This window comes from Stegostoma tigrinum, chromosome 5 (assembly GCF_030684315.1).
Source record: "Stegostoma tigrinum isolate sSteTig4 chromosome 5, sSteTig4.hap1, whole genome shotgun sequence".
NCBI lineage: Eukaryota > Metazoa > Chordata > Chondrichthyes > Orectolobiformes > Stegostomatidae > Stegostoma > Stegostoma tigrinum.
This window is the reverse complement of record NC_081358.1, coordinates 26,335,156-26,359,961: the sequence shown is the minus strand read 5'-3', so window position 1 is coordinate 26,359,961 and position 24,806 is coordinate 26,335,156. Positions and strand designations below refer to the sequence as shown.

At 40.5% G+C, this 24,806-nt stretch overlaps 1 protein-coding gene across 4 annotated transcripts; it reads right to left on the bottom strand.

The window, feature by feature from the left end:
* Window positions 1-462: 462 nt before the first annotated feature.
* LOC125451917 (elongin-C) lies at window positions 463-23,167 on the bottom strand. 4 transcript variants are annotated; one of them, XM_048529662.2, is made up of 5 exons: window positions 23,052-23,083; window positions 8,049-8,144; window positions 7,624-7,681; window positions 3,572-3,715; window positions 463-685 (listed from the first exon to the last, which is right to left on the bottom strand). In XM_048529662.2, exons 3-5 carry the CDS (start codon window positions 7,625-7,627, stop codon window positions 495-497), a joined length of 339 nt encoding a protein of 112 aa, XP_048385619.1. In that variant the 5' UTR covers window positions 7,628-7,681; window positions 8,049-8,144; window positions 23,052-23,083; the 3' UTR covers window positions 463-494. The 4 variants fall into 4 exon arrangements, with proteins under 4 accessions (XP_048385619.1, XP_048385621.1, XP_048385618.1 ...); XM_048529664.2 differs by lacking the exon at window positions 8,049-8,144 and adding an exon at window positions 9,962-10,055 and having other exon boundaries at window positions 23,052-23,067; XM_048529661.2 differs by lacking the exon at window positions 8,049-8,144 and having other exon boundaries at window positions 23,052-23,167.
* Window positions 23,168-24,806: the final 1,639 nt, after the last annotated feature.

Sequence of the window (24,806 nt, the reverse complement as noted above, 5' to 3'; positions counted from 1 at the left end):
AAAATGAAATTTCAGATTTGATAGAAGCTCCACGATGTGGCTTAGAGCAAATGCAGTTACATATGAATACAATATGGCTACAGTACTTTTAAGACATTTTATTACTATACAATTCTATAGGGGTAGCAGATGGAAATTCAGCTGGGAACTGTATCAGCACAGTAACAGTACAGTTTGAATACACAGAATTACAACTATTAATTTCCTGTGAAAATTTCAGTAAAGCTAACAGCTGGAGACCATCTGCACACCAATATAGAACATAATGGGAGGGAGGAAAATGTCTAATTTGTGTAACATACAAGAAGCCAAGGATCCCATTATTTTTACTTAATCTTTGTGGAAAGAAACACATCTTGGATAAAAGAAAAGATCTTGGTGCAAGTTATCACATATATATGCAACACCATTTTAAAGTCACTTATTGATTGTGCAAGTAGTTAAATACAGAAGCTTAACATCTTATTTTGGGTTATAAGTTACATTTTTATTTTCTAACAATCTAAGAAGTTTGCAGCCATCAGCAGTTCCAGTGCTATCTCTGGTGCAATTGGAAATTCAGGAATCTCTGTAGAGCTGTTGGTGTAGCGGACCTTGTAGGTAAAATACATGCACACTTTTGATAGCACATGGGATGGAATCTCACGAAAATTTACTTCATTTGTTTCATTTTCAGCAAACTGTCCTGAAAGATTAAAAAGCAGGATTAAGATACTGCATTTAAGATTTGGAATACTCAGCAGGAAATGTTTCATCACAATCAAAACCATCATGACTTTTCAAAAAAAACCTGTATAGAAGTCCTTAAAGATAAATAGTTACTCTTTCAACTACAGACACTTCCAAATGTGCCAGGAATCAGCAAATTAGGAGGAAAACGCTAAGACTTACAGCACTGTTGATACCAAATGCATTATAATTAAAATAAAACAGATTAACAATTTCCAACGATCTTTCTTCTCACACTTTTGTTCTCTAACTGTGCATTCTGTTCTTTATAGCTTCCACCCGTTGGCAGCATGGGAGATGGGAGTATGCTTTGGCATAAACTCTGCTATAGAGCTCTCCAAGAATGAAAGAGTAAATACACATTAAACTTTGTTTTCATTTCAGAGAGCTATGAAGCAGTACTGGTTAAGAACTTAAAACTCACTCATCATTCAGGACAGATGCCAGCTCCAACTCAGTGGTCCCGGCATTTGTGCCAGATCTTGAACTTTTAACTTAAGTTGCAACCCATTGTAGGGCATATTTCTTTTCCCTTTCTGACCAAAACTCTTATTTTGTTGGCTAAGCAAATCTGTTATCAGAAAGCTTTAAGACATAATTATGCACAAGTTCAGACCAAACTGTGAATGCTGGAAATCAGAATCAAAAATAGAAATTGTTGATAAAGGTCAACAGATCTGGCAGCATGTGCAGAGAGAAATCAGAGCTAAATATTTGTGTTGAGTGATTCTTCCTCTGAAGGTCACTGGACTCTTGCCTCTAAAAGCAAGAGTTAACAATCTAATTATTTAATTTTAGGAGAATTTAAGTCATGATACATGCAAGTTTAGAAGAAAAAAAAACAAAAACAAAGTTGCTGGAAAACCTCAGCATGTCTGGCAGCATCTGTGGAGGAAACCACAGTTAACGTTTCAGGTCCGAAACGTTAACTTTGTTTTCCTCCACAGATGCCGCCAGCCCTGCTGAGCTTTTCCAGCAACTTTGTTTTTGTTCCTGATTTACAGCATCCGCAGTTCTTTTGGTTTTTACTTAAAAGAAAAAGAATGGTCAAACTTCATACATGGCAAAAGGGGATTTAAAGATTGTTCAGCCAACCATTGATTGTTTCCGACCTGGTCATGAATGTACAAGATAACATTAGTTTTACATAACTAATTAGTTTAAAGTGAATTTTGTCAGCTGATTTTTAAACATACATACACAAAAATGCTGAAATATGACAATAGCAGCAATCTCCTAACATTATTTTCTCAAACAATTTCAGGACATAAACCACATCCACTTTCTGCTTCTACTTCTAGTAAAACCAATTACTAGTGCAAATCATATTGTCTTTTGGATTTTGGCATTTAAAAGTCAATAGACAATTTGATTTGCAAAGTTAATTGTTGCTAGATGAACTTCTGTGGTATGTTCATAGACAATGTACAGCTCAGAATAAGTGCGAGTTGCTGTAAAGGAAATCTGTTCAATTTATTACATTTTCTTTAAGGCATATACACACCCCCTGCATTGAGCTGAAAACTCAAGGGAGTTTCAAGAGAATGGCAATCACTGCTGCTAAGGCAAATTAGCTAGGTGGTCAGGTAGAGAAATATCAGAAGAAAATCCATTTTTGAAAACACTTCATATCATTGGTTGAGATGCGCCTGTAACTAACCATAGATCTGAAACTACATTCAACTCAGAAATAGCAATATCTATAATAAACATACCAATGCAACACCTCAATGGTACCTGTTTTTCAGATGACTAATCCATTATTTCAGCATTTAAATTGTTTCTGTTGCCTGAGGTACTAGGTGCAAAAATTTCAACATATTCTTCAGCATTTTGGCAAATCATGCGGTTCAACCGAAATGACTGGGAAGGATGTCAAACTGTCATATTATTAAAGCTCTTGTTACAATATTCATTCTCCAATAGAAACTGAATCTTAAACATTTATGGATAAGGATTTTTTAAAAGCAATATATGCATTTAGATGACAATATTTTGCAATATGCAAAATGGACTTCATTGCACAGAAACTGGGAGGATTTTGTTAGAAATAAATTTACTCATAATCCCAAGGCTGCCGGTGAATATATTTTAAGTAGTAGTTTCATTATAGTCATAAGTTCACTTGCATGAAATGTGAAAATGGTAGTAATCTCCTAACGCTGTTTTCTCACAAACAATTTCAGAACATAAACTGTGATAAACCATGCCCACTTTTTGCCTCTACTTAATTTGTTCAGAAAACTATGTAAAATTCTGAAGGATATTAAGGTTAATCAGGCATTTGTGTTTTGTCTGTAAAAAACATTTGTTGTAAATTACAGCATGGGGATATTATCCCATATTGACAATTCTTATGTTGTGGAGGTGGCAGTGTTGTACTGGGGTGGCCAAGGTTGGAAATCATATGTCACTAGGTTATTGTCCAATAGGCTTCACCTGACGAAGGAGCTATGCTCTGAAAAGTTATTATTTCAAATAAACCTGTTGGCCTACAACTTGGTGTCATCTGATTTCCAACAATTCATAGAGACTTCAAAGAAGTCTCTTAAATATCACTATTTTTAAAAGGAAATTATGCAAAGCAAATAATTTATTTCATAACAGGATCTAGTGAGGGGGGTTCGGTGGAAGATTCTTTTTCCTGCGTTATTTCAGTCAGGAATCCGGACAGATGAGGTTAGAGAAAATTCTCCTCCTAATCCTCAAGGAGGAATTTTTGGATGGGGGTGGGCAGAGTGGAGGGAAATGGAACCAGGATTAGAAATTTAAATGTTTAGATACTCAGTCCCAGTCGCCCCATGTTATTAATTGCAGATAATTAAGTGATCACACAACTTACCTGGGCCACTCAACATAGCTTTAATAGTGCCAGAGGTCAATGCATGTTCTCGCTTTACAATAAATTCATGGCCATCAGAGGAGATTAACTTTACATACATAGCATCAGGGCCTTCACAGCCACCATAGGTCCTCTCTTCTCCGTCTGGAAAATATCAACACAACATTTAATTAAATTTTCCACAGCTTATTTAATTAAATTCTTTCAAATCTAATACATACTACCATTAACTAAAGAGGAAACAATGGCCTAGCGGTATTATCGCTGGACTGTTAATCCAGAGACCCAGATAATGTTCTGGGGACCCGGGCTCGAATCCTGCCATGGCAGATGGTGGAATTTGAATTCAATAAATATCTGGAATTAAGAATATAATGATGATCGTGAATCCATTGTCAATTGTCAGAAAAACACATCTGGTTCACTAATGTCCTTTAGGGAAGGGAACTGCTATCCTTATCTGATCTGGCCTACATGTGACTCTAGACCCACAACAATGTGACTGACTCTTAACTGCCCTCTGGGAAATTAAGGCTGGACAATAAATACTGCCTAGCCAGCAAACACCCTCATCCCGTGAATGAATAAAAAAAACACAGGTTTTAACTTTGTAGAAATGTGCAATTTTAAGATTGAAATAGTTAACTGTAATGTACCCCTTACCCGATTTCTATATTTGAAACAGATGTTACTACAACAGATCAAATATAACTAACTTTTTAATTATTTACAGTGTGTAGGCATTGCTGGCTAGACCTGCTTTGATTGTCACTTCCTAACTCTCCAGAAGGTGGTGCTGTGCTGTCCTGTTGAACCCCATGTGGTGACAGTACACCCAGAGTGTTATTTGAAGGAGAAAGATCAGGATTTTGACCCAGCAACAATGAAGGAATAGCAGTATAGTTCCAATTCAGCAATGACTGTGGCTTGGTGGGGATCTTGAATCTTAGTGGTGCTTCCATGTATCTGTTGGTCTTGCCCTTCCAAATATTAGAGGTTTTGAGTTTGGAAGGTGGTGGCCAAAGAGTCTTGATGAGTTGCTGCAATGTATCTTGTAGATGGTACACACTGATGCCATAATGCATCAGTAGTAGAGGGAGTGAATTTTTAAGGTATTAGGTGGTGTGCCAATCAAGTATGTGGCTTTCTTCTCTAGGGTGTCAAGTTTCTTGAACATTACTGCAACTGCACTGATCCAACCAAGTGGGCAGTACCTTATCATACTTTTGACTTGTGTCTTGTAGATAGTGAAGAGGCTTTAGGAATCAGGCAGGTTTTTTGCTGCAGAAGGGGTTGTCATTGTTTGGCATTTGTATGGTTTGATTGTAACTTGCCATTTATCAGTTCAAGCCTGAATATTGTTGAGGAGCTGCTGCACTTGGGCACGGACAGTTTCAATATTTTCATGTCATGAATGCTGCTTAACATTGTGAAATCATCAGTGGACATTTCCACTTTTGACCAAACGATAGCTCCAATCAATCGATAAGTTGCATCAATTCTCAGTGACATTCGTCTTGCCAAGGCACCTGGATGCCGCACAGGGTCAAATGCTGCCTTGATGTCAAAGGCAGTCACGTTCACCTTACCTTTTGGAGTTCAGCTCGTTTGTTAAAGTCTGTGTCCAAACATGGACAAGATCAGGAGCTGGTGGTCCGAGCAGAACCCAAACAGAGCATCAGTGAGCAAGTTATTGCCGAGTAATTGTTGCTTGATAGCATATTGACGCTACCTTTGCTGAGGATCCAGATGGACTGATGGGGCAGTAATTACTGAGGACAGGGCATACCTGGGCAATTTCCCATATTGTCTGACAGATGCCAGTGTTGTGTCTGTACTGGATTAGCTTGGTTAGGGCACAGCCAGTTCAGGAGTACAAATGTTCTAATGTCCGAATTGTCAGTGCCCATTGCAACTTTAAAACTTGTAACTCTTGCTATAAAATACTCAAAAGACGAACATTAAATAAAATATTAGAAGTATAGACCACTGTTGGAGCAAATGCCCTCAGATTCAATGTACAATACCCTCATGGATACAACAATTCATTTAGAAGTTTAGGTAGTTACTTTATTTAGCATTTTGTATTGTTGCAAAACACTGAGGCGAACAGAATATTTATGCTGGTTGAAATATGTCACCTGGAAGCAAAGACACAATCCTACTATTTGGGGACAGCTTAACTCAGTTGGCTGAACAGGTGGTTTGTGATGCAGAGTGATGGCACAGCATGGGTTCAATTTCCATGCTGGGTGAGCCAATGTTGCCCCTCAGGTTACAGTAAGCCCCAGTCATCTCTCTCTAATGAGAGATCAGCGCTATGGTGCTCTGGGACAGTGGTAGCTTTGTTGTATAACACGGTTAAATATGTTATGTTAATGCTTTAGCTTTGTTGTATAAGACGATTAAGTATTTTCATATTAATGCTTCGGCATTTCGACCAAATGGCACATTTTAAATTATTTTATACACACATTTATAGATACCAGGCAACACAATTTGTAAGTGAAGGAAGAAATGTTTGGAATGAGGATGAATTCTATTTCCCAACTGATGGCCAGCACATGGGTTCCAAATACACGATTGATAGTTTAACAACTGAATCTTCCCAGGTTAGCAACAACATGCTCACGGTCTCAGTTCAATACAGAGCTGTAAAGCAATTTAACCTGATCACAGAAGAATGACTAAATTAATTTGAATTAGTGGGCCTGGAAGTATAATATGGCACCAGAAAATCTGATCTATTCAATTATACTTTCAAAGCAAAATGTTTTAAATTTCTAGGTGACATTCGAAATGCAAAATTATTGTCTGGTGAGTGCAAGAGTCAATCATGTAGTGTTGGTGTTGAGTCACATTCAGACCAAAACAAGGGTGGTAAATTCTACTCCTTGAAAAGTATTGGTGAACCAAATGGAGTTATACGACTTACTTCAATTTCATGCCCCTTTATTAAGTGCCTAACCAAAAAGTACTAAATTTATTAAATTTCATTATTTGTTAAGGATGAGTGTAAAATTCAGAATCACTAATGCTGTACCAAACTACTAAACCTATATATTTTATCCGAAGTACTATAAAAAAGTACATGAGATTAAAGATAATGGGAACTGCAGATGCTGGAGAATTCCAAAGATAATAAAATGTGAGGCTGGATGAACACAGCAGGCCAAGCAGCATCTCAGGAGCACAAAAGCTGACGTTTCGGGCCTCTCTGATGAAGGGTCTAGGCCCGAAACGTCAGCTTTTGTGCTCCTGAGATGCTGCTTGGCCTGCTGTGTTCATCCAGCCTCACATTTTATTACATGAGATTAAATGCGGTTTGCTAAACAAAAGAAAAATCACGCTATTTTCCTGAATTCTTAGTGGAAAGCAAGCAGTAATTGAACCATTTTACAATTTACTGAGGTGTACTTGAAAGTGAACTAGGTGTGTAGGAACAGGTTCAGGTCATTCATACAGTGAAGGTTGTTCCACCATTCAGAGGGTTATTGTCACATAATGGTAGCGGCCAGACGTCTGAACCAGAAGGCCTGGTTCAAGTCCCACCTGCATTTGAGACATCTCTGAACAAGTTGATTTGAAAATGTCTTATTCTGCCATTCAATAAGATCAAGGCTGACCAGTGATATGGGTTCATCTATCTTCCTTTGACCCACTTGTAGGTTTGACATATAAAGAAAATAATCCCTTAAAGTAGAAAGTTCTATCGCCTTGCATCTAAAGTAGATGACCTTCTGGACAATGAAATCTCTTTGCCACAGTTCTGGCAATTTATCTAATCTGTCAACATCTTTATAATTTCATACTTCCATCTACTCCACTTAAAAGGCTGTCTGTATTTGTGTCATTGACAATTTTGGATGACAGGCGTCCTATTATATCATCTTGGTTATTAATAAGCATTGTGATTAAAAAGATCCCCAAATGTTAGAGAATGAGGTTCTGATCTTTTTTTCCCAACAGACTTCAACATGCAGTACGCAGCATAAGCTGATCTAAGAAAAAATACACATATCATCCAACATAGGTACCAGGATAATACTTGCCCATTTTCACTAAAATGATGAGCTCCCGATTGTTTGAATAAAATCTTCAAATAGGATCCTAGAAGTTTAAAACAAAAGAAACATATGATCTTGAAATAATAGAGAAATTTTTGCACTATACAAAAAGATCACAATAGAATGATACTTCTTGCAGTTAGTTCACTTGGTTTACAAAAGTGACTGATAGCATTAATATCTAGATAATTTGTAGCACAGCAGTACAAGCCAGAAAGATGCCTGGATACAATGAAATTGAAATCATTTAATTAAGAAGCATTTCCCAGTGCTTCATACAAATTTGCTGAGATGCAATCTATGCATCACAAAAATATAACTGCTTTCAGTCAATGTGCACAAACACAAACTGAAAACTCACCGGCTGTCTCATTCTTCTGAACAAGAATTAACTGAGTAAAGTAACTAACCAAGTTGGAGCAGGTTACTGACATCCGAAGTTCTGTTGAAACTTCCATCTATGATTTTGGTACCTCCAGCAGATCTTCTAGCTGGTCTCCCTTTCTCTGTGAACAGCAATGCATTCAAAACTGTACTCTATCCACATATGTTCAAATCTTATGATATGGGGAATAGTGTCCAAGTAAATTTGCATTGCTGGTAAGGGACCCTGAGGAAGTGCCATATAAGCATACACATACTTAAGCTTTGGATTGTTGGTTTTATTCTGCTTGGATAGCTCTGGAATTGGCCAGATGCATACAGAATTGAGCTACATCCCCCATTGTCAGCCTGCTTTTGGCATGAAATTACTTAAGAGTTTCTGATTGTAGGTATAATGGTAGCTCAGCAGCATAACTATAAGAAAATCAGCTGGAATATCAGAACAATCCAAAAATCAAATTCACGTTAATGCCCCATCCCCCACCACACCGTGGTTATGTTCACCTCCCATTCATGTGATGTCCACTGTCCCCCTTCCCTTTACTATGTACATTCTCTCTCCCTCCGCACACTGCTCCTGCCCAGTCCTCCAACCCCTCTGCATCAGAGACACAGATCCCACACTATGCCAGTGAAAATGCTCACCCCATTCTGCACTCTCTCTCTCTCTCTCTCTCAACCTCAACTCCTGGGTTTTCTGGGCAATGTTAGAAGTGGTGTTGTTAGGTAGGGGGTGTCAACTTTAGAGAAGGTGACGGATGGGGTGAACACTTGAGTAAGGGGGGGGTGCTATAGGAGAACAAAACATTGTTGAAGTAGCTATGCACACTGTTAAGAGAGCAGGAGAGTACAGTTAGCACTCGTGGGAAGGGTTTGAGGGAGGAGGCGAACACTACGGTTAAAGGGTGGGGTGAATACTGATGGGAGGATGTGAACACTTTCAGCAGTTGGGTGTTGCGGCATGAATATTCGGTGGGTGACCAGCTAGAGAACAAAAAAATGCTGGTCACGAGTTAATTAATAATTACAGATATTATTTTTGAAAACATCTTTAATGACTATTATGGCTGGAAATAGCACATTTATCATATATTTTGGGCATGTGAATTCTTACTTAGCAGAAAATGGCAGTTAGGGCTGTAAAAACAGGGTGTGGTGGCATGTTTTTTCCCTGGATGTTCTACGCTAGGAGTGAACAAATGGATTTCAGAAGAATATGAATTGGAAATCCAGGCCAGAAATACAGTGTTAGGTTGTAGCTTTGAAAAGTAGGAACAGTGATAAATCATGGTGATTGCTCCACACTGGAAGGTTGTTGCTTTGACAATTGTTGCCACCTATTTGATCTACACGGCATCAAATTTAGAACTCTCATCCTTCTATTTACATCTGGTAATGCTTTCAACTTTTACCAAAATAACTCCAAACTCCCAAAACTCTTTTACCCGATTCCAACCTCTTAAGTACCACTGTCTTTACGTCCCTTCCTGTTCTCAGACAGTGTTCTGGAGTTATCTTCCTAAAATTGATACAGCTTATCATCTTTTTGAAAGGTCTCCTTAAAAACACATCTTTTTGCAGTCTTCTAAACTCTATGTTTTGGTTTGTCATTTATATTTTCCCTGGGAAGTAAATTCTACAACTTAAGAGCCCAGACAGCTGAAGACATGGTCTCTAATAGTGGAATGAATGAAGCTGTAGGATGTATGAGACGCAAGTATAGGGATAGGTTTGTTTTTGTAGGCCTAGTGAAGACTACAGGGCTAGAAAGGGGAAGTGCCATGGGGAACCTGAACATCGTGCTTCATGCAAGTTAGGATATGGTCAGCATAATTTTGGATCTCTCAAATTTAAATACTTCCCACCACAGAATCATTTGAGAATCAATGAAACACTGAATTGTTACATGTACCAAGGTAGAATGAAAAGTGATGTTTACATGCTTTACAGGCAGGTCACATTAGGTCTGTTCAGTCTTTCCGAATGGATTTGCTGAGATCCTCAAATAGTCCTCACTGTAGTTAGCTTGTGATCTAAAATTTGAGATATTTGAATCAAAGGCATTATAAGAGATTGCTCAAGTCTGAAAGGTACTCCAGGTTCCAGGGATGGAAGGTGTCATGATCAGTGCTATTGAGCAGCACCTGCTCAGTGATGCCAAGGTTGGGTTCCACCAGTCACTCAGCTCCTGAGCTCGGTTCAAACATAGACAAAAGAACTGAATTCCAGAGGGGAGGTGGCATCTTGGTTGTATTTGACTGGGTGTGGCATCCAGGAGCTCAAGCAAAACTAAAATAATTGGATATCAAGGGGCACTGGTTGGCATAGCCAATCCACTTAACCTGCGCATCTTTAGACTGTCGAAGGAAGCCGGAGCACCCACAGGAAACCCACACACACGAGGTGAATATGCAAACTCCACACAGACAGTTGTCTGAGGCTGGAATTGAACCTGGGTCCCTTCCACTGTGAGATAGCAGCACTAAACCACTGAGTCACCATGCCAACATTAGTTAACTATATGTGTTTTTAGAACGATTGGTGATCGTTTCACAGTCACCAATACGGAGACTACCAATCAATTATAGATTTAGAGCCATTTAGATCTGTAGCACACAAAAGTCCTTCAGCTCATTGCATCCATACAGGCCAAGAACAACAACCTAATTATTCCAATCCCATTTTCAAGCACTTGGCCCATAGCCTTGTATGCCCAAGTGCACTCCTAAATACTCCTTAAACGTTATGAGGATTTTTGCCTCCACCACCCTCATAGGCAGTGAATTCCAGATTCCCGCCTTCCTCTGACTGAAAACATTTTTCTTTATCTCTAAATCTTCTGCTCCTTACCTTAAATCTGTGCCCCTGGTCAAATACCTCCATCAAGGGAAAATACTTTGTGTCATCTCTATCTATGCCCCTCTTAATTTATCTCAATCATGTACATTTGCAACGTCCTCTGTTCTAAGGAAAGCAACCTCGGCTTATCCAATCTCTTACCATAACTGATGCTCTCCAGCCCAGGTGAAATCGTGGTAAATTTTCTCTGTATCCTCTCTAGTGCTATCACATCTCTGCTAACACTCTAGCTGTGGCCTAACCAACATTTTATACAGTTCCAGAATAACCTACCAGTTCTTCAATTCTATACCTCAGCTAATAACGGCCAAGTATACCATATGACTTCTTACCCACTTCATCCAGTTGTCCTAATACCTTAACGGATTGATTACATGCACACAAAGGTCCCTATGACCCTTAGTGCTTCAAATGGCCCCTAGAGCTCATCCTATATTAATTGGATTTAAATTTGACCAACTGCTGCAGCAGGTTTGAACCTGTGTTCCGACAGTGTTAGTCTAGAGAACTGGATTTCTAGTCTATAACATTACCACAACATCATCACATGCCAAATGTTAATCTTTGTGTCAAAATGCAAAAACATGCATGGGCAACCGCCAAACAAAAAAAAAATCCTCTACAATCAAACCTGAGTCTTGGTACATTTCCTACATCTCTACAAAGATGGTCTAACTAATACGTTTTGAAAATGTTGATTTCCAAGTTCCTACTGAATGCTAGAATGATGTGTGCAGGATCATAATGCAGAGGAAAACATACAAACAAGGAACAAGAACTAGCCTTCAAGCTGGCTCCACCATTCAACAAGATAATGGCTGATTATATTTTAACATTAACTCTACCCTGATAATCACGCATCCCCTTGGAATCAAGGATCTACATCTAGTTTAAAAATATTTCAAGGTACTATTTCTACTGTTTTTTCAGGAAAGAAATTCTAAAGACTCTCGGCCCTCAGAAATTCTTTTTCCTCAAGTTTGTCTTAAATGAGCGATCCCTTATTTTTAAACTATGGCCCCCTAGTTCTAGCTCGTCCTAAAGAGCCAACATCCTTTCAACATCACCTGGTCAAGTCCCTCAGGATCTTATATTACAATCGTCACCTCTGACTCTTCCAAAGTCCAGAGGATACAGGCCTTGTTTGTCTGGCCTTTCCTCATAAGGCTATTCTTTAACTCCAAATCTCAGTTTAGTCAACGTTCTTTGAACTGCTTCCAATGCATTGACATCCTTCTGTGAGTACAGTGACCAGTACTGAACACAGCACTCCAGATGCAGTCTCACCGATGTCCCCTATAACAGAAGAATAGCCTCCCTACTCCTGCATTCAATTCCCCCACTTACCTGATTATTTGCCGTACCTGCATACTAACCTCCTGCAACTCGTACTTAGATTTCCGGATTTCGCTGCATCCTCCCACTATTTAGACAAAGTACTTCTTTTTTTTCTTTCTGCCAAAATGGACAATTCAGATTTTCCCACATAGTACTCCATTTGCCAAATCTTTGCCCACTCACTTAGCAAACCTGTATCCCTTTATAGGCTCCTTATGTCCCCTTCACAAGTCACCAGATTTTACTTACCTTTGCGTCATTAGCAAATTTAGCTACTGTGCCTTCAGTCCCTTTACCCAAATCATATATATAAATTGTAAAGAGTTGAGGCCCCAGCACTGAAAAGACCCATTCATTTCTACTCTCTAATTTCTGTTAGCCAGCCAATCTTCTGTCCATGCCAGTAACTTATGCTCTGTGCCATGAGCTTATTTTCTGCAATAACTTTAGGGGCACATTATCAAATGCCTTCCTGCAACCCTATGTACAAAACATCCATTTGTTTCTTTTATCTCAAGTATAAGTTATTCTTTCAAAAAGAACTCCAATAAATTAGTTAAATGAGTGCCTTGTTACATTTTATTTAGTTATAGCTTCTAACATTTTTGAATTTGAAATAACCATAAGTAACTCAGTACATTGTTACAACACTGCCAATTCACCATCCTAATATAATCCTGCACAGGCAAATCAACAAATTTTATTGTTGGGCAAATTGAATTTCAAGAAAACATACATCAATCTAACGAACAGCGAGCAGCAATGTGACGAAGACAACCAGTTCAGTTAGTAACTAAAGCTACTCGTGTAAGAAATAAACAATATAGCTTTCAGAACTTGAATATTTCAAGTTGATAGCAGAAAGTAGGTGAAACTGGAATAAATGTGCATTATGAATTTGGTTACAGAACAGCTACTAATAACTTTTGATGCCGAAATGATTCAGAATGCACTTCCACAAAATTGTGGGTTTTTTTTAAAAACAAAGGCACTACAGCCATTTGAAACTTAATTTACTCGATGAAACCGAGACAGGACATTCCAAAGTTATAGGCAAGTTCTAAAGCTGGTAAAGCAAAACTTACATCCATTGCAGTCAGGGTAACCTTTCCTCCAACCTGAACTCTCACCTCCTGCATAAATTACAGGTTGTTACTTCCATGCAATATGTGTTAAATTATCAGAAATGCTGCATTTTGTTGGGTTTTTGAAACAGACTTATGGTCTACATTCCTCTCAAACAACATGCCTTTGTGCAAGGAGATAGCAAAAACTGCAGATGCTGGAGGAAAACAGCAGGTCAGGCAGCATCAGTGGAGAGTTGATGTTTCAGGCCTAAACCCTTCATCAGGACTGTTATGTCCAATATGTGCAATGTGGTTGTTCTATTTTTCTGTAGAACAATAACTGCATATGATATCACAGTCAAAAACTGGGACACCTGGGAGTTGCTGCACAAGAATAGGAACAAAACTGCAGCCTTTTCATAGTGAACCTTTGTGGTTTCACTGTTTTCTGATCAGAAATGATGTAATTCTATTAATTTTAAAAGAGTTATGGAAAATGATAAGCCTTCCTTAAAAGTTAAAATTCTTAATTGGAGTAAGGCAAATTTTAAACAGTATGAGACAAGAATTCATGTAAAGGGACAACTGACAAGTGGGAGGCTTTTGAAAATGCGATAACAAGAATTCAGAGGCTTTATGTTCCTGTTAGAGTGAAAAGTAAGGCTGATTAAGAGGGGGAACAATGAATAAATAAAGATATTGAGGTTCTAGTCAAGAATAAGAAAGAAAGATATTTATTACATAGACAACTGGGGTCAAACGAATCTCTTGAAGAGTGCAGGGGCATTCTTCAGAGAGAAATGAGGGCAAAGACAGCATATGAGATGGCCTTGGGAGATAAGGTTAAGGATAATCCAAAGAGATTCAATAAGTACAATAACAGCAAAACAGCAATGAGAGACAGAGAGATTTGCGCCCCTTAATGATCAATGAGGTCATCTATGAGTTGAACCTCAGGAGACAGGAGTGATACTAAATGAATATTGATGTTTTGAAAACAGTTCACATTACAGAAGAGGAAGTGCTGGCAGTCTTATGAAACATAAAAGGTGGATAAATCTCTCGGATCTTATCAAGTGTGTCCCAGGATATTGTGAGAAGTTAGGGAAGAAATTGTGGGGCCCCTAGCAAAAAATATTTATATCATCTATAACCACAGATGAAGTGCTGGAGGATGGCCAATGTTCTGTCTTTATTTAAGGCAGGCTGTAAGGAGAAACCTGGGAACTACAAAACTGTATGCTTGACATCAGGTGTGGTACGTTGTTGGAGGGAACTCTGAGCGTCAGGATTTACATGCACTTGGAGAGGCATGGACTGAATAGGGACAGTCAGCATGGTTTTGTGTAAGGGAAATTGTGTCTCACAAACTTGATTGAGCTTTTTTTGATGAAGTAACCATAAGTATTGATGAGGTTAGAGTGGTAGATGTTGTTTATATGGACATTAGTAAAGCCCTTGACATGGTTCCACACAGTAGATTAATTAATAGGGTTGGATCACACAGGAGCTTGTCAATCATACAAAATTGACTTGATGGTAGGAGACTGAGGGTGGTTGTGGAAGGTTGTTTCTTGGACTGGAGGCATATGACCAGTGATGTCTTACAGGGACCGATACTTGGTTTCTTTTTGTTTGTTATTTAAATAAATGATTTGGATGAGAATATAGGAGACGTGGTTAGTACGTTTGCGAATCACAACAAAAAATTGGTGATATAGTGGACAGTGATGGTTATCTAAGATTACAAACAGACCTTGATCAATTGGGTCATTGGGCTGAGAACTGGAAGGTGGAATTTAATTTGGAGAAATATGAGGTATCGCATTTTGGTTAAACAAACAAGTGGAGGTCTTACACAATTAATGGTAGGGCCCTGGGTAGTGTTGTAGAACAGAGAGACCTAGGGGTTCAGGTTCGTAATTCTTTGAAATTTGTGTCACAGGTAGACAAGGTGGTTAAGGAGGCACTTAGCACACTTTCTTTCATCATTCGGAACTCTGAGGCTAGGAGTTGGAATGTGATGTTGAGGTATTACAGGACATTGATGGGGTCTCTTCCGGGGGACTGTATGCAGTTTTGGTTGCACTGCTATAAAAAAGATACTATTAAATTGGAGACAATTCAGTAAAGATTTACCAGGATGATGCCAAGAATGGAGGGTTTGAGATACAAAAATAGGCTGAATAGCAAAGGGGAGTTCAAAACTAGGGGGAGTTGTTTTTTAAGATGAGAGAAGAAACTTTTAAAAAGGACAAGGGGCAAATTTTTATTACAGAGTGTTTCGTTTGTGGAATAAACTGCCAGAGGAAGTGGTGGATGCAGGTACAGTTACAACATTTAAAAGACATTTGGATAAATATATTAACAGAAAAGGTTTGAAGGGATATGGGCCAAACGCAAGCAGGGGGGGACTAGTTTAGTTTGGGAGCATGGCTGGCGTAAGCTATTCAGACCATGCAGTGTGACTCTATAAATGTTGCAGACAAGTACCAAGTGAAATGGTGGGCATGTCATGAGCAATCTGCAAAATAAACCCTTTTCTTTCAGGAAAAGTCTGGACTCTACTCCTTTTAATTCTATCCCACCCCCGCAACAACTGCAGAAGTGAGCAGAGAACATTGTAATTTACAATTATTGAACAAGCTCTATATCTGAAATTATATGCAATATGTATATCCTATGTTAAAAGAAATTCAAAGGAAAGAAATTACCCGTTGAATTTACAGCATTTTAAAAATTGCTTTACACAACATGTATCTGTTTTTAAAAACAGTGCTGGTATGGTGACTCACATGCTCCATTTCTCAATTAATCTCAATTTGAAAGAAAAAGCTACAGCTGACATCCTTCCTGAAGTCCAACATAAACAGTGCCAATGAAGCTTGCAAGAAATAGTACACTATTTGCTTTCTCATTAATTTGACCACAATAAGACCATGCTGACATTTGTTCAAAATTCATACATTAGTCTTTGGAGCAGCATTTATTTGGAAAAAAAATAAATCTACCTTAAGGTGACGCAGAAAACATTTCTTCATTTAGTTTAAAAGAGCATTGCACTATGATTTGCAAAAATAGGATACAAAGTCTTAACTGTTAAAAATACATTTATAGGAACAATTATGTATGAGACACCATTGCTAGCACACACTTGGAGCCTAATAATTTGTTTAAATTCCCAAATTTTACTTAAGTCCAAACTTATTTGAAATATATCCAGTGGCCCTGTTTCTCAAGACAAACTTCAAATTTGCTGGCTTAATTAAATGTTACATTCCACGGAAATTTTGAAAATGTATCAGCTGAATCATAAAAAAAACTTGTACTTCGATGATTCGTCCCTTGAGGTCAGAGTGTCACAAAGGGCTTCAAAGGAAGTATTTTTAGAACACGGTCACTCTTGTAATGTAGAAAGTTTGCTGACCAACTTGTATGCACAGCGTCCCAGATACATTAATAGGATGATAACCAGATCATCTGCTTTTTTGATGCTAGTTGAGGGATACACAGTGATCAGGACACTGGGGTTTGATTTCATTGCGCTTCTTTGAAATACCATCATTAGAAAATCTTTAACAGCCAGTTGAGAGGGCAGATTTTGGTTTAACATTTCAAAAGATGGCCACAGTCAATCATCAATAAAATACTTCAAAATGTGTTAAACCTTCAACAGCTGCTGATTATGTTGCCAAAATTACAAAAACAGCAATTTTATCAACTTGTCAGAGTACATATGTCCCTTTTATTGATTTTGTACTTTTATCCTCCTTATTGCCTGGATTGGAGCCTGCAGCTGAGACTCCTTGCAGGGAATCATGCCCTACTTTCACAAGAATTACATTCATTTTGTTACAAGGCATTATTTGAGGGGACATTTCTGCAACCCAGAGTAGTGAGACTCTGGCATTTTCTGCCCCAGAAAGTGGTTGAGGCCAAAACACTGAATGTTTACAAGAGTTAGTTTGACACAGTTCGTAAGGCTAAAGGGATCACAAAGTGTACGGGGAGACAGTGGGAACAGTAGCCTAGGGGTATTATCGCTAGACTGTTAATCCTGAGTTCGAATCCCACAGTGGAAGGCAGTGGAATTTGAATTCAATAAAATAAAATTTGGAATTAAGAGTTTAATGATGACCACGAAACTATTGCCGATTGTCAGCAAAAACTCATTTGGTTCCCTTTAGGGCAGAAACTGCCATCTTTACCTCATCTAGGCCTACAGAGCCATAAACATCATTAGGTCATAGATGAGGTGAATAGCAAATGTCTTTTCTCTGAGGTAGGAGGGTCCAAAAATAGAGAGCATGGATTTAAGGTGAGAGGGGTAAGATTTAAAAGAGACCTGAAAGGCAACAGTTTCACACAGAGCTTGATGTGTTTATGGAATGAGCTGTCAGAGGAAGTGGTAGAGATGTGTAAAATACATTTAAAAGACATTTTGATGAGGACGTGGATAGGAAAGATTTAGAAGGATATGGGCCAAATGCACGTAAATGGGATTAGCTCAGTTCAGGAAACGTGGTCAGCATGGACAAGGTGGGCCAAGGGGTAAATTTCTGTGTCGTATGACTCTGACTCTGAAAAATTAAAGATGGATAATGACTGTTGGCCTAACCAGTAATGCGCACATCTTGTAAATGAAAGAAAAGCACAAGACACTGAGTTGGACAATCAGTCATGATCACACTGAACGGTGGAGCAGGCTCGAAGGGTCAAATGGCTGACTCTTGCTCCTATTTTCCATGTTTCTATATTTCCACATTGTGCACAGTGGGATAGATAAAAAACAGATCTAGCAATTGAAATTGTATGAGATCTAGAAGGATACCTGGTGGTTCTCATCTAACTGCAACCTTTGTTCTTGTGTGTCAGCTGTGCCTCAGTCGGAAAACACTCACTGGAGACAAGAATTTGTCAACTCAAAATCTGCTCTGGAGGCTAAAACTGCAGCTGTTCTTTCAAATGGATGTAAAAAATCTCATAGCACTACGTAAAAGCTCAGCAGTAGAGTTAACTTCACTGAACTGGAGTGCAGAATGAGAAAGCACAGCAAAGACAAAGATGATGTACTTGGCACAAATTAACTTCTGTATTCCCAGCACTGTAACAGTCTCTACATCTTAAAAGTACTTGATTGTAACGAACTTTAGAGCATCATGAAGTTGTGAAAATGTTACACAAATTTCACCCATGCAAATCTTAACAAAAGAAAGTTAAAAACTTCACAGGTGAGCAAATGAAACTTGTAATATGCAATTGTACGACAGCAAGTTCCAGAACCCTGGATGACCAATTTTAACTCTCATGAATCTGCTATATTTGGGTTCAATAGCTCTGTGCTAACCCTCGCCTGAAAGGGGAACGCTGGGTCGAAATGGCTTCATTTCACTTTTGAACAATTAAACTCAGATACAAAGAACTGTCTTCAATACATCAGATGCATGTTGGTACCTGTAGATCTAAAACCTTTAAATAGCTAAAGCCAATAGGAAGCAGAGAAATCATAGAAGCATGAGGATTTTTTTTCCGTAAATGCTTGAGAGATATAGCAATGACAGGGACTTTCAAAGTAGGATTAGGATGTTTAATTCCAAAGCCACAATGTTCCATTTATATTGGTGTCAGCATTTTAAAAAATTTGCTCTTTCAGTTAAGTTGTCTGGAGTAGTAGAAAGTTTAAGAATATCCTGGATTTCTTATAGGTTCACTCAATTAAATTGTATTGAATGATTATCTGCACAAAAACTTGCAAAGGGAGGTCAGTGCAAGTTAATCACTGCTGAATCTGGCTTGACATCGTTAACTTTCATTCATGGAATATATGGCCTAGATAGGATTGATGAAATGTTTTCAGTTTATCAAAAATTAGACATACTTTTACAGCATTGGAGGGAGCCAAATTTGGCTCATTGCAGCTTATGCTGAATCTGCAAAAAGATCATAAATTAATCCCAAATTTTGTGGTCTCTTGATTCAAATACTTTTCCACTCTTCCCGTAAAAAGTGGAACTGATACTGCTTTAACTACTCCACACATCAAAACACTCCATGTTTCAATAATGGTCCAAATTGTTCTTTTGCTCCTAAATCACAATTTCAATTTGATGGTCCTTTGTCAATAACTTTTCAGCCAAAGGAAATAGTATTTGCCTATTTACTCAATACAAATCACTTAAAAACAGTTGATTAAATCTGCACTTAACCCTCCCTTCTTCATTGGTGATAGCCCCATCATCTTGACCCTCTCCTCAAAGTTGCAGTTGTTTGATGTTTAGAAAAGCATGTATAGTTAATGAAACCAGCTGCAAATCTACACTGCACATGCTTTTATTTTTACATACTATCCATAATGGACCACGTAAACACAACTGTGACCTAATCATTGTCATATCCAAAATTATTAGTCTATTTACTCTGGTATTCTTTACCTTAAAATTTAAGGAACGTAAGTAAAAAGTCATTTATAGTCACATAATAATCAGCAATGTTGAGATGTGGGACTGATCTAAGCTCATACTAATTCCAAATTTTTTCGCTGTTTAAAGAAACAGAGGTCATATTCTTCAACACGTCGAAGCTTTACCATGGAGGTTTGATTTGTTAAGTTGGTGGGGGTTGGGGGGTGGGGGTAAGATTAGCCATCTGCATATAGAACAACTTAATGTAAACATGCAACGAGCCTGGTGTTCTGGCTCATAACTGGCATGAAATTTTTAAAATGTAATTTTACCACTGGTTTGTTAAATGAGAACCCCCGAAACATTTTTTTTCTGGCAACTGAACACTTCATGAAACAACCTATCCACACAAGTTGATACAGGTTATAAATAAGATGACTGTAAAACACCTTATTATTTATTACAGGCTTGAGATGCTGTGTAAGATATTGCTGCAACTCTTCAACATAATAGAATTTTGGTAATCCCATCATGTGTTAGACTGCATATTCATTTTATGGGAGACCAGTAAAGCTCAGCTAGTATCATTTACAAAATTCTTGGCCTCATCTTCAAATCCTGCCAGTCTTGCCCAAAGTTCAGAGGAATTTCTTCCTACTACACATTCAGTAGCACTCTTCTGTCTAATCATGGCTTATTTCTGTTCTACAGTCAACCTTTCCATAACACACACTATTTTGCCATTTCTCTTAGTGCCCTTTCCATCCACTTGCAATTTGATTCTCTTAATCCTTACACTGTCATGGTATGTAGGCATCTCTGGCAAGGCCAGCACTGGTTACCCATCCTTTGGTGCCTTTGAATCTAACGGCTTACTCGGTCATTTCAGAGGGCTGGTATTTACATTGTTGTGGGACTCGATCACATGTACGCTGATCAGTTTAAGGACAGCAGATTTCAGCCCCTAAAGGACATTAGTGAACCAGATAGGTTCTTACAATGGTTTCACAATCACCAGACTAGTTCCAGATTTATTAACTGAATTCCATGTCATCAGCTCCTGTGGCGAGACTTGTCCCTCTCATCTCCAGAGTTTTAGTCCAGTGAAGTACCATTACGTCAATGTCTCCTTAAGAATTATGCAGCAAAAAAAAATTCATTTCTGAAGGCACAAGTTTAAATTCTTGATTGCAAAATACAAATCACAGAAACTGTTTAGTATACACATCAAGAAAACTAAACAATCCAGTTCCCTACACTACAAAACTGCTTTAAGAATAGCTATGTCACAATACACAACATTAAGTAGGTCCTTTCTTCAGATTTCTGAACTAGGGTCCTATCCCAAAACATCATCTTTCCTGCTCCTCTGATGCCTCCTGGCCTGCTGTGCTCCTCCAGCTCCACACTGTTATCTGTGACTCCAATATCAGCAGTTCTTACTATCACAGATTAAGGAGGTCCTATTATTCAACCTTGTTAGAATTGAAAATTTTATTAAGTTCATAATTTAATCATTCACCATCACAAATAACTTTGTGTGCTTATCATCCAACTCTGTTCAACTGTTTGCTTCTGACTCCAGTCTACATATCAACTACCAGAAGATTTCCCATATTCAGTCCACACAACTTCGGTGTAATGATTGAGTTGATATACTTTATCAAAATGTGTTTCATTCCATAGAAGCAGAGGAAAGAGGGGCAGTATGCAATTTGGCTTGTTGAGCTGCTCCACCATTCAGACAGATCATGGCTGATCTTCCATCGGTGTGACATTTTCTCCACTATTGCCATCTCCTTTGATGTCATTTATTTCTATAAGTCTATTTATTCCGGGCTTGAACATGCTTAATAACTGTTTCCACAGCCGTTGACAGTATACAATTTCAAAGATTCACTATCTTCCAAGTGAAGAAATTCCTCTTCATTTCAGCCTTAAATGGTCTACCTTTTATTCTGAGGCCACATTCCCTTGTTTATCGACTCCCCAAACAGAAGAAATATACTGTCCACACCCTCCAGTCCTGCCATTTGAGCATTATGCAAATTTCAGTGAGATCATCTCTCATCTTTCAAAACTCCAGAAAATATGGTCCAGTTTCTTGGTCTCTTCTCATAAGACAATTCCACCATCACAAGGATCAGTCTCTGCTGCACTCTAGGGCAAGGTAAATACTTCCATCATGTAATGAGGTCAACCTTTACAAATACTCCAGATGTCATCTTATCAATATTCAAAACAACTGCAGCAAAACTTGTATTCAGGTACTCAAAACCTCCTGTTACGAACACTCCACGTGTCTTTCTAATTGCTTGTTATTGTGCAAGGACAATATTTGGATACAATCACTTTCCACTACCATTTTAAAAATTACTTTTTTTTTCATTTAAATGAATAAATTCACACTTATTCACATAGCTTCCCATCTGCCATATTCTTGCCTATTCAGTCAGTCTAACCAAGTCCCTTTGAGGCCTACTTGCATCCTCCTCACACTTACTTTCCTACATAGATTCATAACTTTAGCATCTTTGGAAATACATTTGGTCCCAATATCCACATCATTGAAACAGATTGTGAATATCTGTGGCCAAGCACTGTTCCTTGAGGTACCCTGCTGGTCACAGCCTGTCATCCGAAGAATAGCCTGTTTACGCCCACTGCCCAGATGATGTTTTTTTTTAAATCCCAATCTACAGAAGTATGAATGTACCAGAAAAACTTGTCAATTCCTTCAAGGTATTTTCTGGTTTGCATTCGTCACTAACAGTTTGGTTCTTCTTCTGTTCCCTTTGACCTCAAATAGGCTTCCCATGTGAACAGTCAATTGTTTCTGCAAACTTATGTTGTAAAGGCAAAAAAAAACCCCAAACTGCAATGCAGAACTCAAATCCTGAAGTGGAAGTTGATCTCAACCCATCTTCTAACAGTTGAAGCTGTCACTGAATTAACCTAACACTTACAGTTGCAACTGCATGGGCGACATCAGATTAAAACCCAACAACCCTGGGAGCAGTGTCAGGCTCAGTGAGGAAGCGCCAGTGTCCTCAGCACCACTTGGTGGTCATTGAACCCATTCCTCTCTCACCTACACGTCCCTACTGTCCTGAAAAGACCCGTCAACATGGAGAGAGGGTGGGCAGCTCCCTGAGTACAGCCGGGCCGGGGACCCCGATGACCGCGGTCAACAGCCGGAGGAGAGCGGGGGGGGGGGGGGGGGGGGGGTTGAAGGCCCAGGGAACAGAGCGGCCGGAGGAGGCCCCCAGCATGAATTCACCGGCAGCCGAGAGGGCGGCAGACTCTACTTGGGCAAGCGCCCAGCCGCTCCTCTCACCGAAGGATGCGAAAGGCGGACATTTACCGGGAAGCGGCGCCGAGCCACGGCCTCGTCGTCCTCCGGATCAGTCCACAACCCCGACCCGGAAACACAGCAACCACTTCCGCTGGGACAGCCGCGCAGCCCCACTCAAGAGGCTGGTTCATTCAGAATTCAGCCATTCAGTGTGTCAGGCTGGCGGCGCCGTGACAACTACCCGGGACATCAGTCATCTCACCCTGACGGAAAAACCCCGCACGCAGTCCGTCATTACAACAGGATTTTCACCCGCAGTGAGGGGTCAGGGAGGCGCAGCACCTTGATAACCCGCAGTGAGGGGTCAGGGAGGCGCAGCACCTTCACAACCCGCAGTGAGGGGTCAGGGAGGCGCAGCATCTTGACAACCCGCAGTGAGGGGTCAGGGAGGCGCAGCACCTTGATAACCCGCAGTGAGGGGTCAGGGAGGCGCAGCACCTTCACAACCCGCAGTGAGGGGTCAGGGAGGCGCAGCACCTTCACAACCCGCAGTGAGGGGTCAGGGAGGCGCAGCACCTTCACAACCCGCAGTGAGGGGTCAGGGAGGCGCAGCACCTTGATAACCCGCAGTGAGGGGTCAGGGAGGCGCAGCACCTTCACAACCCGCAGTGAGGGGTCAGGGAGGCGCAGCATCTTGATAACCCGCAGTGAGGGGTCAGGGAGGCGCAGCACCTTCACAACCCGCAGTGAGGGGTCAGGGAGGCGCAGCACCTTCACAACCCACAGTGAGGGGTCAGGGAGGCGCAGCACCTTGATAACCCGCAGTGAGGGGTCAGGGAGGCGCAGCACCTTCACAACCCACAGTGAGGGGTCAGGGAGGCGCAGCATCTTGATAACCCGCAGTGAGGGGTCAGGGAGGCGCAGCATCTTGACAACCCGCAGTGAGGGGTCAGGGAGGCGCAGCATCTTGACAACCCGCAGTGAGGGGTCAGGGAGGCGCAGCACCTTGATAACCCGCAGTGAGGGGTCAGGGAGGCGCAGCATCTTGACAACCCGCAGTGAGGGGTCAGGGAGGCGCAGCATCTTGACAACCCGCAGTGAGGGGTCAGGGAGGCGCAGCATCTTGATAACCCACAGTGAGGGGTCAGGGAGGCGCAGCACCTTGATAACCCGCAGTGAGGGGTCAGGGAGGCGCAGCATCTTGATAACCCGCAGTGAGGGGTCAGGGAGGCGCAGCACCTTCACAACCCGCAGTGAGGGGTCAGGGAGGCGCAGCACCTTGATAACCCGCAGTGAGGGGTCAGGGAGGCGCAGCACCTTCACAACCCACAGTGAGGGGTCAGGGAGGCGCAGCACCTTGATAACCCGCAGTGAGGGGTCAGGGAGGCGCAGCACCTTCACAACCCGCAGTGAGGGGTCAGGGAGGCGCAGCACCTTGATAACCCACAGTGAGGGGTCAGGGAGGCGCAGCACCTTGATAACCCGCAGTGAGGGGTCAGGGAGGCGCAGCACCTTGATAACCCGCAGTGAGGGGTCAGGGAGGCGCAGCATCTTGACAACCCACAGTGAGGGGTCAGGGAGGCGCAGCACCTTCACAACCCGCAGTGAGGGGTCAGGGAGGCGCAGCACCTTGATAACCCGCAGTGAGGGGTCAGGGAGGCGCAGCACCTTGATAACCCACAGTGAGGGGTCAGGGAGGCGCAGCACCTTGACAACCCGCAGTGAGGGGTCAGGGAGGCGCAGCACCTTGATAACCCACAGTGAGGGGTCAGGGAGGCGCAGCACCTTGACAACCCGCAGTGAGGGGTCAGGGAGGCGCAGCAC

What these genes read in the sequence shown, in the direction of transcription:
- LOC125451917 (XM_048529661.2), bottom strand. An exon ending in AGCTATGTTGAGTGGCCCAG is followed by an intron (nt 686 to 3,571) that starts GTAAGTTGTGTG and finishes TTAATCTTTCAG; the next exon opens with GACAGTTTGCTGAAAATGAA.